The sequence below is a fragment of the Entelurus aequoreus genome, linkage group LG27 (assembly GCF_033978785.1).
Source record: "Entelurus aequoreus isolate RoL-2023_Sb linkage group LG27, RoL_Eaeq_v1.1, whole genome shotgun sequence".
Taxonomy (NCBI): Eukaryota; Metazoa; Chordata; class Actinopteri; order Syngnathiformes; family Syngnathidae; genus Entelurus; species Entelurus aequoreus.
The window spans coordinates 25,573,302-25,593,114 of NC_084757.1; the positions used below are offsets into that span (position 1 = coordinate 25,573,302).

The window sequence follows — 19,813 nt, forward strand, 5'->3', positions numbered from 1 at the left end:
ACCCTTTGCCACTGTGTTTGGACCTAATATGTTTACATGTGGACTCAGCAATGTAGCTCTTTGGAACAAACAAATCATTGCTGGCTTTTATTTGGAACCAGGAGGAGTGACTAATGACCCCAAAAGCTAACAAAGCTACTTATGGCTGTCCTTCAGTTGTAATAAACAAAGTGGCACTTTGCTGTGTAACGTCTACAAACACTACAAGACTGTTTTCCCGCGCACACACAAGACTAACGTTTTTTTCACTCGTTACTTTGCATTGATTTGGATGTTTAGGAAAAAAGACATACATTGTATGGTTATAAAAGGCTATGTTTTGTTTTTAGTCAGTCTTAAAAATATTACTATTTTTATATCCAAACCCTTAAAACATGCATGTAGTCCTTTTATTATTATTATTATTATTATAATGCCCTGTAAAAGTTTTTACTTGCTATGGATTTAATGCCATGCATTTGTCTATTATCGATGTATTTTATGTGCTTCTTTCCTGACGCCACACTTCTTACAATAAACAGACAAAAACAATTGAATCTATATTTCTTTTGTTTGTTTAAATACAACAGAAAGACAATTGATTTAAATAAATCCAGTGTGTATTGGTTAGAAATGTGAATCAATGTTCTGTGCTCTATAATAAATTAAAAAAAAGGTATGGCACATGGAGAAAAGTTTACAACAGTTGACATGGAGCTGTCCGTGTGTGGGCTTTTCTTACTAGCACTCACAGTAAGTGTCATCAAGGCACCTGTACGCCACTCAGCTGACTGTAGACGTGCTCCAAGATCTGACAGTAGGCTTGATCCTTAGGGGCGTGGCAGCTCAGAGAGCCCTGGATGGAGGGGGGAGGAGCCAAAACAGGAAGTTAGCTCAAGCAGTCACTGAGGGCAGCGTGACAATCTTGATGCTCTCACCCTTGATCTTGTCCATCATGGTGGTATCAGGACACCAGTACTGACTGAAGTGGACCAGGTCAGGAGCAGCTTTGTAGTAGTCCACCAGCAGCATCTGTACAGGAACAAGCACTTAATGGACGGTCTTCACAAAGTGTGGCAGTTCTTCAGCTACTACCATCTCGTTGAGGACATCACTGGTGAGGAAGTTGTCTTGCACGTAGGTGACCTCCACAGCCACTGGTATGCCGTAGTCGTTGGGTCTTTGCTGCACGGAGAGAAACGTGACCATTAACGTCTACTGCGCTTTTAAAAGACAACCGCCCGGTGCGCTCACCTCAGGTGGTGGCACCCCAGAATGGCGTTATGGTGGAGGCCACGCCTTGATTGCCGTGGTAGTACGGTCCTGGAAAAGAGTCCGAATGGTAACCGGAGCCTTAATAGGGAAAGCTGAGAGGACGTACTGACCCTACGTACCGCAGATGACGCCCAGGCAGGGCTGGAAGCCGTTGTTGGAGCCCTGCAGCCTCAGCTGGTGGTCCATCTGGGAAGTCGATGTCCTGCAGGGAGGGTAAGGCTGGGGCCTCGCGGGTGACTGTGGTACCAGCCCACCAGAGACAAGCCGCGCATGAAACAGTTCTGGCAGATCTGGACAACATTAACAATTCAGAAAATGGTTTAGGAATACTGAAAGTGATATGTAATGGTATTGGGTACATCCACTGTAAAACTAATTAGTCCTAGTAAAAACAAGTTAGAAGCAACAAGCATCTTGTTCTGAGTATATAGTAATAATATTATTAGTAGTAATGGCTTTGAAAGGCCTACATTATCTTAATTCTGACTAAACAGCAGAAGGAGTACTCTTATTTACTCAAATAAGGGCCATATGGCATTAAATTACTCAACTGCAGAAAGTACAAGACAGACAATTTTAAAAAGTCATGTTTTTTTACATGATTCCTTTTAGCCTGTTAGTACACTTAAAAGTATAGTATAATACAATATTTTATCCATCCATTTTCTACCACCTAGCCACACTTGGGCAGAAGGCAGGTACACCCTGGACAAGTCACCACGTCATCACAGGCCAACACAGATAGACAACCGTTCACACTCACATTCATAATGGACCACAATGAAAACAAGCCTTTTGGCCCATTTGCCTTTTGGATTCAATTCTTTAAGATGTCAATAAACTTAAATCAATCAAAAAACGAGGGGACATACTAATATTCAAAAGATCAATTTTAAAATGCATTTTTATGCAAACTAAAATATTGCAATATGTATTTTAATTATGTATACTTAGAACAAATGCCTGGATTTTCCTTGAAAATCAATTTTCTAATAATTTATAAACATATTTCTAAACTGATAAATATATGAAAAAAGTCATGTTGCAAAATAGATAAGTTACTAAAATAATGTAACTACAGCCCTATCAGTTTGTTCCATTAATCGGAATAAAACACACTTTATAACCTCAATGTGTATTTTAGGGGAAAATACAGTTGCAAGAAAAAGTAGGTGAACACTTAGGGATTACTTGGGTTTTTGCATAAATAGGCCATAAAATGTGATCTGATCTTCATCTAAGTTACAACAATAGACAAATACTGTACAATTAATTTTGTAGCGGTACAAGCGGTGGAAGATGGACAACATGTAAACATTGATAGTGCAGGGTGGATAAAAGGATGTGAACCCCTAAGCTAATAGACTTCTCTAAGAGTCAATTGAGCGAGGAGTGTGATGAGATTGCAGATGTTGGTTAAAGCTGCCCTGCCAAATAAGAACAAACCAGTTTGAGAGTTGCCTGATGTTAAAAGCTGTGTCGCTCTAAAGCGCTCTCTGAAAACCTACGATCAATAATTGTTGACTTACATGAAGCTGGCAAGGGTTACAAAAGTATCTCTAAAAGCTTTGATGTTCATGTCTCTACAGTAAGGACACATTGTCTACAAATGGAGAAAGTTCAGCACTCTCCCTAGGCGTGGTCATCCTGTAAAGGGTCAAGAGCACAGCGCAGAATGCTCACTGAAGGGAAAAATAATCGTAGAGTGTCAGCTAAAGACTTTTTTTGTTGACCAGTCAACAATAAGGAAAACATGAAACAAGAATGGAGTTCATGGGAGGGACCACTACAAAGGAAGCCAGGAGTTTGCAAAAAGAGCACCTCGATGTTCCACAGCACTAGTGGCAAAATATGTGGACAAATTAAAGCAACATTGAGTTGTTTGGAAGAAACACACAACACTATGCGTGGATGGAAAAAAAGGCACAGCACACTAACATAAAAACCTCATCCCAACGGTGAAATGTGGTGGAAAGGGCATCATGGTTTGGGGTTGTGTTGCTGTCTCAGGGCCTGGAGGATTGCCGTCATCGACAGAAACATTAATTCCCGAATGTATCAAAACATTTTACAGGAAAACTTAAGACCATCTGTCTACCAACTGAAGCTGGGTGATGCAACAGGACAATGACCCAAAGCGTAAAAGTAAATCAACAATAGAATGGCTTCAACAGAGAAAATACGCCTTCTAGAGTGACCCAGTCAGAGTCCTGACCTCAACCCAATTGAGATGCTGTGGAATGACCTCAAAAGAGCAATTCACACCAGCATATTGCTGAACTGAAACAGTTTTTGTGAATCGGAATGGGCTTACATGTTGTGTTCAATAACAAAATGTGTACCGGTAGTATTAGTTTAAGCAGATTGTGTGTGTTTGTTGTTGTGACTTAGATGAAGATCAGAACGCATTTTATGGCCAATTTATGCAAAAAGGCCCAAACTTTTTCTTGCAACTGTAGTTGACGGACGATTTTTCTGCTTGACATAAACCCTCATTCTATTTTTCTAATAACTGCAACATTGAAATTGCACTTAACATATAACATATATTTTACAATCAAACTATTAATCGACAACAAAATATACATCAAAGCTTTTTTTTCTTAATAAAATTGAACGATTTAATTGATGATACATTTAGACTAAAACCACTTAAAAATACAGAATTTAAAAACACTGATATCTAATTGTACAGTAAAACAACTAAAAAATACAAAATTTAAAACACTAATATGTATCTACTAAAACTACCAAAAAACATTTTAAACACTATAATATGCATCTACTTTTGGACCAAAAGCACTAAAAAATACAGAATTTAAAACACGACAGTATCTATCTATTTTTAGACTAAGACCACTTAAAATAGAATATTTAAAATACTACAGTAATGCATCTACTTTTGGACTAAAACCACTTAAAAATAGAGAATTTAAAAACACTAATATCTAATTGTACACTACAACAACTAAAAATACAAATACACTATAATTAGTATCTACTTATACACTAAAACTACTAAAAACAAAATTTTAAACACTATAATATGTACTAAAAAATACAGAATTCAAAACACAACAGTATCTATTTTTAGACTAAAACCACTTAAAAATACAACATTTAAAACACCAGTTGAAAGTATCTTTTAGACTAAAACCACTTAAAAATAGAGAATTTAAAAACAGTAATATCTAATTGTACACTACAACAACAAAAAATACAAATACACTATAATAAGTCTATAAGTAGATTAAAACTATTAAAAACAACATTTTAAACAATATATACCTACTTTTAGACCAAAAGCACTAAAAAATACAGAATTTAAAACACGACAGTATCTATTTTTAGACTAAAACCACTTAAAAATACAATATTTAAAATACTAGTTGAATGTAACTACTTTTAGACTAAAACCACTTAAAATATAATCTTTAAAACACTACAGCAATTTTGGACTAAAACCACCTAAAAATATAGAATTTAAAACACTAATATGTATCTCCTTATAGACTAAAACTACTAAAAACATTTTAAACACTATAATATGTACCTACTTTTAGACCAAAAGCACAAAAAAAATACAGCATTTTAAACATGACAGTATCTATTTTTAAACTAAAACCTCTTAAATTATAATATTTAAAACACTACAGTAATGTATCTACTTTTGAACTAAAACCACTTAAAATATAATATTTAAAACACTACAGTAATGTATCTACTTTTGGACTAAAACCACTTAAAAATACAGAATTTATTTAAAAACACTAATTGTACAGTAAAACAACTAAAAATACAAAACTTAAAACACTATAATACATATCTACTTTTACACTAAAACTACTAAAAACACAATATTTTAAACACAAATACACAAAAATACAAATACACTATAGATACACTATAATATAATACAAATACACTATAGATACACTATAATATGTATAGACTAAAACTACTAAAAACAACATTTTAAACAATATGTACCTACTTTTAGACCAAAAGCAGATACAGAGTTTAAAACACGACAGTATCTATTTTTAAACCACTTAAAAATACAATATACACTAGTTGAATGTATCTACTTTTAGACTAAAACCACTTAAAATAGAGTATTTAAAACACTATAGTAATGTATCTACTTTTGGACCAAAACCATTTAAAAACACTAATATGTTTGTAATTGTACACTAAAACAACTAAAAATACAACATTTTAAACACTATAATATGTATCTACTTAAAAACCATTTTAAACACTATAATATGTATCTACTTTTGGACCAAAACCACTTAAAAATAGAGAATTTAAAAACACTAATATGTATCTAGTTGTACACTAAAAACTAAAAATACAAATACACTATAGATACACTATAATATGTATCTATTTATAGACTAAAACTACTAAAAACAACATTTTAAACACTATAATATGTACCTACTTTTAGACCAAAAGCACTAAAAAATACAGAATTTAAAACACAACAGTATCTATTTTTAGACTAAAACCACTTAAAAATACAATATTTAAAACACTAGTTGAATGTATCTACTTTTAGACTAAGACCACTTAAAATAGAATATTTAAAACACTACAGAAATGCATCTACTTTTGGACTAAACCACTTAAAAATAGAGAATTTAAAAACACTAATATCTAATTGTACACTACAACAACTAAAAATACAAATACACTATAGATACACTATAATATAGTACAAATACACTATAGATACACTATAATATAATAGAAATACACTATAGATACACTATAATATAATACAAATACACTATAGATACACTATAATATAATACAAATACACTATAGATACACTATAATACGTATAGACTAAAACTACTAAAAACAACATTTTAAACAATATGTACCTACTTTTAGACCAAAATAACTAAAAAATACAGCATTTTAAACACGACAGTATCTATCTATTTTTAGACAAAAACCACTTAAAAATACAATATTTAAAATACTAGTTGAATATAACTACTTTTAGACTAAAACCACTTAAAATAGAATATTTAAAACACTATGTATAGACTAAAACTACTAAAAACAACATTATAAACAATATGTACCTACTTTTAGACCAAAAGCACTAAAAAATACAGAATTTAAAACACATCGGTATCTATTTTTAGACTAAAACCACTTAAAAATACAATATTTAAAATACTAGTTGAATATAACTACTTTTAGACTAAAACCACTTAAAATAAAATATTTAAAACACTACAGAAATGCATCTACTTTTGGACTAAAACCACTTAAAAATAGAGAATTTAAAAACACTAATATCTAATTGTACACTACAACAACTAAAAATACAAATACACTATAATATAATACAAATACACTATAGATACACTATAAGATGTATAGACTAAAACTACTAAAAACAATATTTTAAACAATATGTACCTACTTTTAGACCAAAAGCACTAAAAAATACAGCATTTTAAACACGACAGTATCTATTTTTAGACTAAAACCACTTAAAATCACAATATCTAAAATACTAGTTGAATATAACTGCTTTTAGACTAAAACCACTTAAAATCACAATATTTAAAATACTAGTTGAATATAACTACTTTTAGACTAAAACCACTTAAAATAGAATATTTAAAATACTACAGCAATGTATCTACTTTTGGACTAAAACCACTTAAAAATATAGAATTTAAAAACACTAATATGTATCTGATTGTCTTTAATTATCTAATCTAAAACAACTAAAAATACAAAATTTAAAACACTATATGTACCTACTTATACACTAAAACTACTAAAAACAACATTTTAAACACTACAACATGCATCTACTTTTAGACCAAAAGCACTAAAAAATACAGAATTTTAAACACGACAGTATCTATTTTTAGACTAAAACCACTTAAAATACAATATTTAAAACACTACAGTAATGTATCTACTTTTGGACCAAAACCACTTAAAAATACATTTAAAACATTACAGTATGCATCTTTCAGACTAAAACCACTTAAAAATACAGTATTTAAAACTACAGTATGTATCCACTTTTAGATTAAAACCACTTAAAATACAGAATTTAATTATATATCATACCCGCAGTTGTGTTGATTAGGTTATGACCTTATGTCTTGTTTTCCCCAATCCTGAGGATTATATTGTAGGTGTGGCATTTATTTGTTCCACTAATTGAGGTAAGGCTTTTTTTTAGGGTGGAGATCATTATTTCAGTAAACGTTTTCTTTTGTCAAGTTTGTCCGCACTTCTTTTGTGAGATGATTCAAATAATTTCCTATCTCTCCTGTCATCCACAGTGTGTGTGTGTGTGTGTGTGCATTACCTCCTCCTCAACAGCAGAGGCAGCGTCTCTGTCAGCCAGTCTGGTCCGACAAGGAAAGGCCCGCAAGATGGTGAGCACTGAGGGAAGCACAAACATCCTCCTAAGTGAACTTACATGAACTAACATGTTTGAGTCTTGGGTCACACTCACGTTGTGTGTTTGTGTCCCACCGTCCTCCCAAATATCCCACCACCTCACTGGTGGTCAGGTGACAGTGGAAGTCCTAGTAAGGGAGACACAAACATGGATGTATTTGATGTGTTGTTCCTAAGGACACATGTAGAGTGAGAGGTCACCATGAGCAGCAGCACGTTACTGGACACGGCCACGTTGAAAGGCTGGAATCTGTTGATGGCTGAAAAGGCCGACAGTTCCACCAGCGTGTGAGGGTCTCTGAGGACGCAAGATCCCTCATTAAGGTTAGCTGAGGGTGAGGATTGGAAAGATGACTAACCTGGCAGCATCCCTGGTGCCCAAAGAACCATATCTGACAGGAATTCTCTCTCGGTCTGTTCTACGTGGCGCGAGAACATCTGGAATGATGAAGAAAAACCTTTTTTTTAAAGCTGAAGGGTTCTTGACAGATGAATCAGTAACAGGCACATAACTGCACTTTGAAGGCGAGGTACTGCTCCTTAAACCTAACATAAACCCTGGACCAAAGGCTAACCATAACCTACATATAAAGTGCACAATAGTCCTTCTTGAAACCACACATACTGTTGGACAAACACAGCTCATTAGCATTAAAACAGTTTGTTCCCAGTAAGGCTTCCTAAACATTTTTAAACGATCTAAAGCAGGGGCCTTCAACTGAGGGCCCAAATCCGGCGCTGGAACGACGTCATACCCTCCCCCAAGTTCAGTTCAACAAACATTTTTGCCCCACGTTCCTAAACACAGCAGAGTGCTCCTGTTTAGAGGAACTTGGACCACTTTAAACACATTGGCAGATCCTTGCATTGACATGCCAAATGTGTGATTTACATAACTGAGGTGTTCCTCAAGGCACCCCTTTAAATCCTCTTTTTTATGGCATTTTAAAAAATAATTTCAGACAGATTTATGTAACTAAAGTGGGTTCAGTGACAATCACGACCCATCAGAACCAAGGGTGAAGTGTCTTGCTCAAGGACATAACAGACGTGACTCGTATGGCAGAAGCCGGGGATCAAACCAGGAACCCTCAGGTTGCTTGCACGGCTGCTCTTCCTACCGATCCACTGTACCTTGTATAATTCAGATACAGCCCGTAGTCGTTTGTTAAACTTCTTTAGTTATACTGGTGGTGTTCCTCAAGGTTCCATTTTAGGTATTTTCTTTTTCATCATTTCAGGCTATTCAGCTGGTGCCCTGTGAGTTCAGTTCAAAAGACTTTTGAGAGACGCGCATTTATGCAGCGGATTCTTTCTTAAAAACACTAGAGCGCTGTCGTAGAGATAATCTTTGACTAGCTTTCTTGCAGGAGATCCTTAAAAAGAGCAGAACGCTCCAGTAAGTGACAAAATAAATAGACCTAAATCCAATGTCTACTGTAGAGGACAATGGTTCTGCGGAATACACAAAAAAAGATAAATAGTGAAGGAAGAAGTTTGGTCCTCTGGTCCTTAGCTTTCTGGAAATGTGGCCCCCAAAACAAAGGTAGTTGAATATCCCTGATCTAAAAGCTACACTTTGGACAAAACACTATTATAGTACAACGTTGACAAATACTACACTATGTAACTTTGATTTTTTCTTTTTAAAAAAAATAATAATACCATGTAGCCCTCCAGGTTTATTGTTTTTGTTCTTCTCATCGGCCAGCACAGCTGATTTCCCTTCCTCTTCATCCTCGTCATCATCCTCCTCACTCACCAGGCTCTGTTATGTAAAACACACAGGCAACAAAAGCCATGCAGTAGTACTGAAGAAGATACATTTGTTAAGACCTGGTGCACAAGGTAGTTCTTGTCCTCACCATGTCTGCACTGGGCTGGTACTTGTGCAGCCAGGTGGTCTTGTACTGCACCAGCTTCTGTCCCCGGTAGCGCACAGACGCCCAGCCGCAGCCGGACTTCTTGGCCGGGTTGACCAGGCGCTTGCAGTGGGTGGCCCATGCACTGGGCGAGTTGAAGATCTGACCCGTCTCCACCCAGCGGATTTTCCCGTCGTTCAACAGGTCCCCTATAAAGTTCTTACCCTGAGGGAGACACGTTGTGAACAGCCATCTTGAGCATCGCTTGTACAGGCGTGTGGTCATGTGTTGTTTTGCATTCACCATATTACAGGAGTTTCATGATATGCAAGGGGTTGAGTTGGGGATTTTCCAAAGAAGGGCCCCTTTTTTCTATTTTTTCAACAATTTCTGACAGTGCCAATGTTTTCAAGAAAACTACCATGACAAGGAATAGGACAGGACAATGAAACTTTTTAAAACAATGCAGCTGCACTTTGCACGCATGACCTTTTAACTTTTGCTATTTTCGGAAAATAGATATATTTAAAGGGGAACTGCACTTTTTTTGGAATTTTGCCTATCATACACAATCCTTATGTAAGACAAGAACACATTTTTCTTTTTTAATGCATTCTATCAAGTAAATAAGTGTGGTCAAAAGTCTGTTTACAATTGAGCCTGTGGGAGTTGCTCCTTAGTGCCAATAAAAGCCCTTAAAAAACATCCAAACACCTCCATTAAGGTTTTATATACACACAAGTATAAATGTAATTTAGTAACAGGCACATTTATAACGACATGGAATATTTACATATTTTGATCATTTTAAGCATATGCACAAAGAAAAAAGGTGGGTGGAAGCGAGCATCTTTTTGTGCCGTTCTCGCCATTTCCGGGTGTAAATTGGATGAAATTCATTACATTATAAAGATGGCTCTATAACAAAAAAGTAGCTTTAAAAAGTTATTTATTGTTTTAAACCAGGGGTGTCCAAACTTTTTCCACTGAGGGCCGCACACGGAAAAATTAAAGCATGTGGGGGCCATTTTGATATTTTTAATTTTCAAACCATAACAAAATATATGGATTTTGTTTGTTTTTTACCTTTAGAGCTCCCGGGGACCATAAAGGGTCTAAGTCATTAAAATGTTAAAAACAAGTCAAATTATTATTATTTTTTTTATATAACGCTTTTAGTAAATCTGTACAGTATATCAACTTCATGTTGATATAAAGTTTAAAAAAACAAAAAGGTTTTATGCCTTTTCTGTCAAAGACAACTTACTTTTTTATAATAAAACTGAAATATGCAGTATTTCCCCCACTGCCCAAAACATTCAGAAAGCAATGTTTGATGTGAAGTAATTAGAGCCTTAAAAATATCAATAATGCAGGACACCATTGATTTTAATTCATTATTATTTTTGGGTAATCACAATGAAAAGATAAATAAAATCCCATTAAATATATTTGGGATCCAAAAGGTGCCCCACTCAGAAAGTGATACATTTTTAGTAGTTTTTTTTTAAACTTTCAACACTTAAGTTACGAGCTCAACTTCAGATATATCTGTCGATTTTACGTTTGAACTAGAGATGTCCGATAATATCGGCCGATAAATGCTTTAAAATGTAATATCGGTATCGTTTTTTTTATTATTAAATCATTAATCATCAATTATATAAATCGTTTTTTTTTTTTATTAAATCAACATAAAAAACACAAGATACACTTACAATTAGTGCACCAACCCAAAAAAACTCCCTCCCCCCATTTACACTCATTCACACAAAAGGGTTGTTTATTTCTGTTATTAATATTCTGGTTCCTACATTATATATCAACATATATCAATACAGTCTGCAAGGGATACAGTCCGTAAGCACACATGATTGTGCGTGCTGCTGGTCCACTAATAGTACTAACCTTTAACAGTTAATTTTACTCATTTTCATTAATTACTAGTTTCTATGTAACTGTTTTTATATTGTTTTACTTTCTTTTGTATTCAAGAAAATGTTTTTAATTTATTTATCTTATTTTATTTTATTAAAAAAAAAAAACAACCTTATCTTCACCATACCTGGTTGTCCAAATTAGGCATACTAATGTGTTAATTCCACGACTGTATATATCGGTATCGGTTGATATCGGTATCGGTAATTAAAGAGTTGGACAATATCGGAATATCGGATATCGGCAAAAAGCCATTATTGGACATCCCTAGTTTGAACTATTATTTTGTTTGTTTTATGCTCTTTTGTCAAATAAAATGTTGATGTTTTTGTATGGCAACCACACAATATATGCAATATTTCCCACGTAACACATTTTAAAGTGAAATAATTGGAGCCTTTAATAGGTTCAAATAATTATAACATTGATTTTTTTTTTTTTTGAGCAATGGCAAAAAAAGAAAAAAGAAAGATAGACAAAAGAAAAGAAAAAAGCCTGCATGGTAGCTTTGTGTCAACATTGCAACTTTTTCTAGTTATATTTCACCTCATTCCACTTTTTTAAATGTTTTTTTAATTTTTGCAATAGCATTTCCAGAATGTGTGGCGGGCCGGTAAACAATTAGCTGCGGGCCGCAAATGGCCCCCGGGCCGCACTTTGGACACCCCTGTTTTAAACAGACGCAGTCGCTTTTATTTACTAAAATAAAACACCAAGTCAATTTTAGGTGTTGGAAGTTAATATTGTACATCAAAAAACAGAACACTTTTCTGCGGAATAAATAATAAATGTTGAACTTGTTGCTTTCCTTCACTTTCATAGACTATAAACTAGATAAACCAGAGCCACCATTCACAGTGGTTACAAATAGTGATTTGACAAATCAATGTCTACATTTGACACAATTACATCTAGAAGAAATGTTGGCTCTGATTGGTTTTCCTGACTGTCAATCACATATGTCGCAAACGTTTGATGTGCAATATGAACTCATGTTTCAAACCAGTGGCGTCCAAAGTGTGGCCCACTTCTGGCCCGCAGCTCATTTTTACAGGCCTGCGGCACATCTTAAAAATGCCATTACAAAAATAAGACAAAAAGAGCATACAGGTGAAATGTAATAAGAAAATGTTGCAGTATTGACACTAATAACAAAAAGCTGCATGCAGGCAGTTTACTTTAAAATTGGAATTGCTCAAAAAATTATACAAACTCGACATAGATATGAAGTTGATCTAGAGATTGAAGCATTGAAAGTACAAATAATATGTTTATATATGACTTATTTTAACACTTTTATGATTGGGGCCTTTTGGATCACCCAGAACTTATGTCAGATTTTGTTAAAACTGTCATTGTTCAAAATAATAATAATAATAATACATCAGAAGCAAATTGTTATGAATTATGTACCTATTCAAGGCTCCAATTACTTCACATCATAGATTGAACTTTGAACATTTTTTGGCAGGAAAAATATTGCATATTTTGTGTTTTTGCCATAAAAAAAACAGGTTTCTTTGAATAAAAAGAACATAAAACAAAGAACATTTTACTTAATGTCAACAGATAGATGTGAAGTTGATCTACACATATTTTAGCAATAAAAGTATAAAATAAATAAAAATAAGATCTGACTTTTTAACCCTTTTATGATTGACATCCTTGCAGGTCCCCAAGACCTTAAACATTCACCAAAAATTGAGGGGAACCGTAATGGTTAAAATTAATATTGTATTGGGTTTGAAAAGGAAAAATATCAAAATGGCCCCAGCATACTTTTATTTTTCACTGTGCTGCCCTCAGCGGAAAAAGTTTGGACAATCCTGTTTTAAAAGGTTTCTGTTGTGGTGCTTTGCTGCCGGGGGAAGCGATCAAGTGTGTCCAGGGTGCTTTTCTGTCGCGTCTTAGCGTTAATGATCGACAGTTTGGCTGCTTCTCCTTGGACATACACACGATGGCTGATCTTAAATAAGGAGAGCGGCCGCTCGAGCAGTCGAAAAAAACAGACTCTTTCTAATTGCTTTTTTGGTTTGTGGTCTGTGCAAAGCACTTACTGTGAGTTTCCAATCAAAAGGATGTGCTTCTGATTTGTTTCTTTTACATTTAAAACACTTCGTTGTAATGTAACGGTGGTTCTTTGGTCAAAAGATTGTGTCATAAAGAACAACATCTAGCCGCTTTTTGACTGTCTAATCAGAATGCACCGTTTTGTGTGAGGTCTTATCTAAGTGCTGAAGCCAAGCCCCCTTTGACTGTGTCTCCACCCTGTCAGCCATGTTGTACTTTTTAGTGCACCGTTTTGTGTGAGGTCTTATCTAAGTGCTGAAGCTAAGCCCCCTTTGACTGTGTCTCCACCCTGTCAGCCATGTTGTACTTTTTAGCGCTACTGACAGAAGTTAGAATTATACGCTACTTTGTGTTACAAATGGCAACAGCAAAAGATTTTAACATGCATGTGCATGTACGAGACAGTCTGCTCCACAACAAGAGGATAAAGAAAAATAAAGAACCTATCACTCTTCAGGTAAACCTTTACTATATATGGAGATATCCACTGACATAACTAAACCAAAATACATCACCAAAGTCTCAAATTCTACACCATGCTTCATGAGTTCACATGTTCGGCACTTATGGGGATCCCAAAGACACAAAAATGTGTACCAACAGGTGAGAAAAGTTGGTTTTGCATAATAAGACCCCTTTAAAATAAACAAAAACACTTCCGGCTGTCTTCTGCCCACGAGACAGCTTTTCTCTAAACGAGATATAATGGTCATGATTTAATCTGGCCACACCCCTACTTGCTTGTATGTATTACCAAGTAGTGAATGGCCAGGGCGCCGTCACCGGGCTCCACCAGGCCGTCCTTCAGGAGCACTCGCAGCGTGATGCCTCTACGGGTGAGCAAGGAGCCGCGGCCCGAGGTGGAGCGCAGGTCGGCCTCTTCGCCTCCGCTCAGCTCGTCCTCGTCCTCCTCACCTCCGTCCTCCACCGCTTGTGGCGAACTGGGCGGCTCTGAGGAGGAAACACACATTTGTTACTAAAACACAACCAACGTGTACAATAATATAGGAACATTCTATTGCACACTAATTTACTCTGTAGTAGGAACAGTGACAGACTTGCTATATGACGAGCTTTACTCGACTGTACAACAAGCATTATCAAGAAATATGTAGCAATGCTATAGACAAAAAACTAAATGATACCACTTTTATCTTAACATTAAACAATCTTAAATTTTGGCTTTCATTCAAATTCTGATAATTCAGATGCAGCAAAATGTATCACATTTGACCGTTTTCAACTGGTGTTGGATAATGGTGTACAGTCGTCTTTCGCCACATCGCACTTTAAATATTGCGACTTTATTACAGATTTGTAGGAATTGTTTAGAATGAATATTCTATATTTTTGTGGTCCTAAAATAAGTATTTTCAAGCATAAAAATGGCTAAATAAACTAATAATTTCCAAATTCCAGTATTATTGGCCAAACCAATCGAGCGCTCTGTTCTGGCCACAGATTGGCTCAGCCGCAGGCAGCATTTCTCCACTGAACAAAAATATAAACGCAAGACTTTTGTTTTTACTCCACTTTTTCATGCGTTGAACTCAAAGACCTAAAACTTTACTATATACACATAAGACTTATTATTTTCAAATATTGTTCACAAATGTGTCTAAATCTCTGTTAGTGAACACTTCTTTGCCAAGATAACCCATCCCACATCACAGGTGTGGCATCGAGATGTTGATTAAACACCATTATTATTGCACAGGTGGGCCTTGGGCTGCCCACAATAGAAAGCCACTCTGAAATGTGCAGTTTTATCACACAGCACAATGCCACAAGTTTTGAGGGAGCGTGCAGTTGGCATGCTGACTGCAGGAATGTCCACCAGAGCTGTTGCCTGTGAATTGAATGTTCATTTCTCTACCATAAGCAGTCTCCAGAAGTCCTTCAGAAAATTTGGCATTACATCCAACCGGCCTCACAACCGCAGACCACGCATAACCACACCAGCCCAGGACCTCCACATCCAGCAGGTGCACCTCCATGATCATTTGAGACCAGCCACCCGGACAGCTGCTGCAAAAATTGGTTTGCATAACCAAAGAATTCCTGCAAAAACCCTCCCAGGGAAGCTCATCTGCATACTCATCGCTGTCTGGACCTGACTGCAATTCATCGTCGTTACCGACTTAAGTGGGCATGGTGGGCGGGAAGTTATGGTATGGGCAAGTACATTTTATTGATGGTATTTTGAATGCACAGAGATACCGTGACAAGATCCTGAGGCCCATTGTTGTGCCATTCACCCGAGACCATCACCTCATGTTGCAGCATGACAATGCACAATTACCGGAAGCTGAAAACATCCCAGTTCTTGCATGGCCAGCATACTCACCAAACATGTCACCCATTGAGAATGTTTTGGATGCTGTGGATCGGCGTGTACGAAAGCGTGTTCCAGTTCCTGCCAATATCCAGCAACTTGGCACAGCCATTGAAGGAGTGGACCAACATTCCACAGGCCACCTGATCAACTTTTTGCAAAGGAGATGTATAAACTGCGAGAGGCAAATGGGGGTAACACCAGATACTGACTGCTTTTCTGACAAAGCAAAACTGCACATCTCAGAGTGGCCTTTTATTGTGGGCAACCTAAGGCACACCTGTGCAATAATCGTGCCGTTTAATCAGCATCTTTTCATGCCACACCTAACTAACACAGATTTAAGACATATTTGTGAACAATATTTGAGAGGAATAGGTCTTGTGTGTATGTAGTAAAAGTTTTACATCTTTGAGTTCAACTCATCAGAAATGGGAGCAAAAACAAAAGTGTTGTGTTTTGTCTTTTTTTCTATATATATTGCCTTAAAAGAGTGTAAAGAAAAAAAAAGAACATAATATCACTCTTCAGGTAAACCTTTACTATATATGGAGATATCCGCTGACGTAACTAAAGCAAAAATACATCACCAAAGTCTCAAATTCTCACTCTCTATAGGGTGTTATTCCGTGTGTAGATGGCGCTCATAATGTCGAAAACTTATTTAGAAGGTCATAAACATTTTTTTATGCTGTAACTATAAAAATATTTAATTTATAATAAATTATTCCTACTTTGCGGGAATTCATTTATCGCTGTCATTTCCGGAACCAATTACCAGTGATAAAAAAAGGACTGTACTGACTTTTATTTAAATTTTTATATTTGTCCATCAGATAGAGTTACCTTTTCCTATTCAAAGCATGCAGAAAAACGTATATTTGCCTGCAGCAAGGATGCTTTGCTACTAAAATGACAAGTGACTTTCTTTATAGATATTGGATAATGGTATATTTATATAGTATATTTTTCCAGATAAATTGACAAGCGGTAGAAAATGGATGAATGGAAATGATTGTGCATGTGTCTGTTTTTTTAGGCTGAAGTAGTCTGATCTGTTAAAAGTGGAAAATCATATTTATATTAGTAGTACAGAATTTTTTTTTATCTTGATAGACTGAAAATTAACACCAATGAGTTGACTGATGAACATTATCACATAATTTATTCAGAAAGTGTAAAAAACGAAAATAAAGAGGGAATACTATTAACCGCAACATGTAAGTGTAAAATGATTTGTACATTTTCACAATGAGCTTGTTCTTATTTTAAACAAGTTGTCTGTATTTTTAAGTTATCGTGCCGTGATTTTACCAGTCCGGCCCACCTGGGAGTAGATTTTTCTCCATGTGGCCCCCCATCTAAAATGAGTTTGACACCCCTGAATTAAAGTGTATCTATCATCACCAATCTATATCATTTGGGGTTAAACGTCTTACTTTTTAAGACAAACAAAGCAAAATGTACTTAACAATGTAAGTGACAAAACAAGGGGGGTCGTTTGTTACAATATTCACTATGATTAACTGGTTACCAGGACAAAAAGAAGCAAGTGTTTGAGAGATGACAGTCACATTTAAAGCGCTGCATTGTAAAAAAAATAAGAGCTAGTCTTGCTTAAAAGGAGGTCTAAAGTGACAAAATGAAGACACAATGGAGCATTTCCGTCAGTGCCACTGCTAGCCTTTTGTTTCCTGGTCAGGACATGGCTTCCTTGCTCCTAACGCCCCCTCTAAGGATGACAATATCCACTTTTCATTCATCCTCCTCACCCATCATGGCTCCGAGGACGCTGGGAACAAGTCGCTCCAACTCGGCACTCGATGCCGAGCGGGCTCGGTCGTTGAGCTCCAGTGTGAATGGAAGTGTTTGCGGTCTTTAAAGGGGGAGCCGCGTCGTGGTCGAGGCCATTATTGAAGATAAAATGAAGGCAGTGTAGTTTCCTTGTTGTGTTGCTTTAATGTCAGCTCCCCTCCCCTTTCTTCTTCCTCCTTTTCGCTTGCCCGGCGCGCCAGCTGACATTATTTACGGTAATTACTAGCCTTAAAACACCCAAAGACCGAAAGAGTCACAAAAGAACGACCTGCATGGTGATAATGAGTGAAAATAAACCATTAATGGAAACAATGCGGCGGTCGAGCTATGGGACGGTCATGTCTTTCTCGGAGGAATGCTTGTTTGTGTGGGAACTGCCACTAGAGGGCGACAAACGTTAAAAAAAAAAATAGTGCTCTCCACCGGGGCCAGCGTATATTGGCGACATCTGCTGGATGCACAACCAAACTACATTGATTGATTGATTGATTGATTGATTGAGACTTTTATTAGTAGGCTGCACAGTGAAGTACATATTTCGTACAATTGACCACTAAATGGTAACACCCCAATAAGTTTTTCAACTTGTTTAAGTCGGGGTCCACTTAAATTGATTCATGATACAGATATATACTATCATATATACTATCATCATAATACAGTCATTACGCAAGATAATCACATTGAATTATTTACATTATTTACAATCAGGGGTGTGGAGGGGGTGGGGGGGGGGGGTAGGATATGGACAGCAAGTAGTGGACATAGAGAGAGAGAGAGAGAGAGAGAGAGAGAGAGAGAGAGAGAGAGAGAGAGAGAGAGAGAGAGAGAGAGAGAGAGAGAGAGATCAGAAGGCATAAGAAAAAGTATCTGCATTTGATTGTTTACATTTGATTATTAGCAATCCGGGGAGGGTGTTAGTTTAGGGTTGTAGCTGCCTGGAGGTGAACTTTTATTGCGGTTTTGAAGGAGGATAGAGATGCTCTTTCTTTTATACCTGTTGGGAGCGCATTCCACATTGATGTGGCATAGAAAGAGAATGAGTTAAGACCTTTGTTAGTTCGGAATCTGGGTTTAACATGGTTAGTGGAGCTCCCCCTGGTGTTGTGGTTATGGCGGTCATTTAAGTTAAGGAAGTAGTTTGACATGTACTTCGGTATCAGGGAGGTGTAGTGGATTTTATAGACTAGGCTCAGTGCAAGTTGTTTAACTCTGTCCTCCACCTTGAGCCAGCCCACTTTAGAGAAGTGGGTAGGAGTGAGGTGGGATCTGGGGTGGAGGTCTAGAAGTAACCTGACTAGCTTGTTCTGAGATGTTTGGAGTTTAGATTTGAGGGTTTTGGAGGTGCTAGGGTACCAGGAGGTGCAAGTATTCAATTTAATCCAGTGGATTATCGTTATGATAAACCGCGGTGCCATTCCTGATGGTTAGAATTACCGTTTCAGATTCAAATGATCGTAAAACCGTGATGGATTACGTCACTTTGAAAAACTGACAGTAACACTGCTCATTTCCTGGAGAATCATATAGCGGGCTAATCGCTATCTATCCTGAATGCTGATATGAATACAACACACATTAACGCCTTTCCCCATTAAAAACACCCTAAAACAGGGGTGTCAAACTCATTTCTGGATGGAGGAAAATCTATTCCCGAGTGGGCCGTAATGGTAAAATCATGGCATGATAACTTAAACATAAAGACAACTCCAGGTTGTTTTCTTTGTTTTACTCTGGCCAAAAATAGAACAAGCGCATTATGAAAACGTACAAATCACAAACAATCTTCTGGACAAAACACTTCAAGTTTGTTGAAAGTTCTGAGGAAATTGGTGCAGCTTCAAAAACACAATGAGCTTAGACTTGGTCTCAGTGTATCTACAAAGCCAGGATTAAACTTTCAAGTCACAGTCTTTCTGGGATTGAACAAAAAACACAACATGTAAACTCTTCTAGGTATCAAATACCTCCTTTGTCATGTCCACGTATCAATCCAGTGCTAACTCAACAAACCGTAAGAAACGGAGGTAAAAACTATTCAAAAGGGTTAAGTTCACTTTTCTTGTGTTCGACAGAGACATTTTGGGGC

At 36.4% G+C, this 19,813-nt stretch overlaps 1 protein-coding gene across 1 annotated transcript; it reads right to left on the reverse strand.

The window, feature by feature from the left end:
* Positions 1–32: 32 nt before the first annotated feature.
* Positions 33–18,082, reverse strand: mpnd (MPN domain containing). Its single transcript, XM_062039295.1, is given in 16 exon segments — positions 33–833; positions 917–1,011; positions 1,075–1,164; positions 1,234–1,249; positions 1,251–1,302; positions 1,374–1,446; positions 1,448–1,477; positions 1,479–1,544; positions 7,610–7,686; positions 7,760–7,832; positions 7,906–8,002; positions 8,064–8,142; positions 9,370–9,472; positions 9,570–9,791; positions 14,329–14,525; positions 17,682–18,082. Coding segments are annotated over 16 exon segments (1,368 nt in total). The 5' UTR covers positions 17,689–18,082; the 3' UTR covers positions 33–742.
* Positions 18,083–19,813: the final 1,731 nt, after the last annotated feature.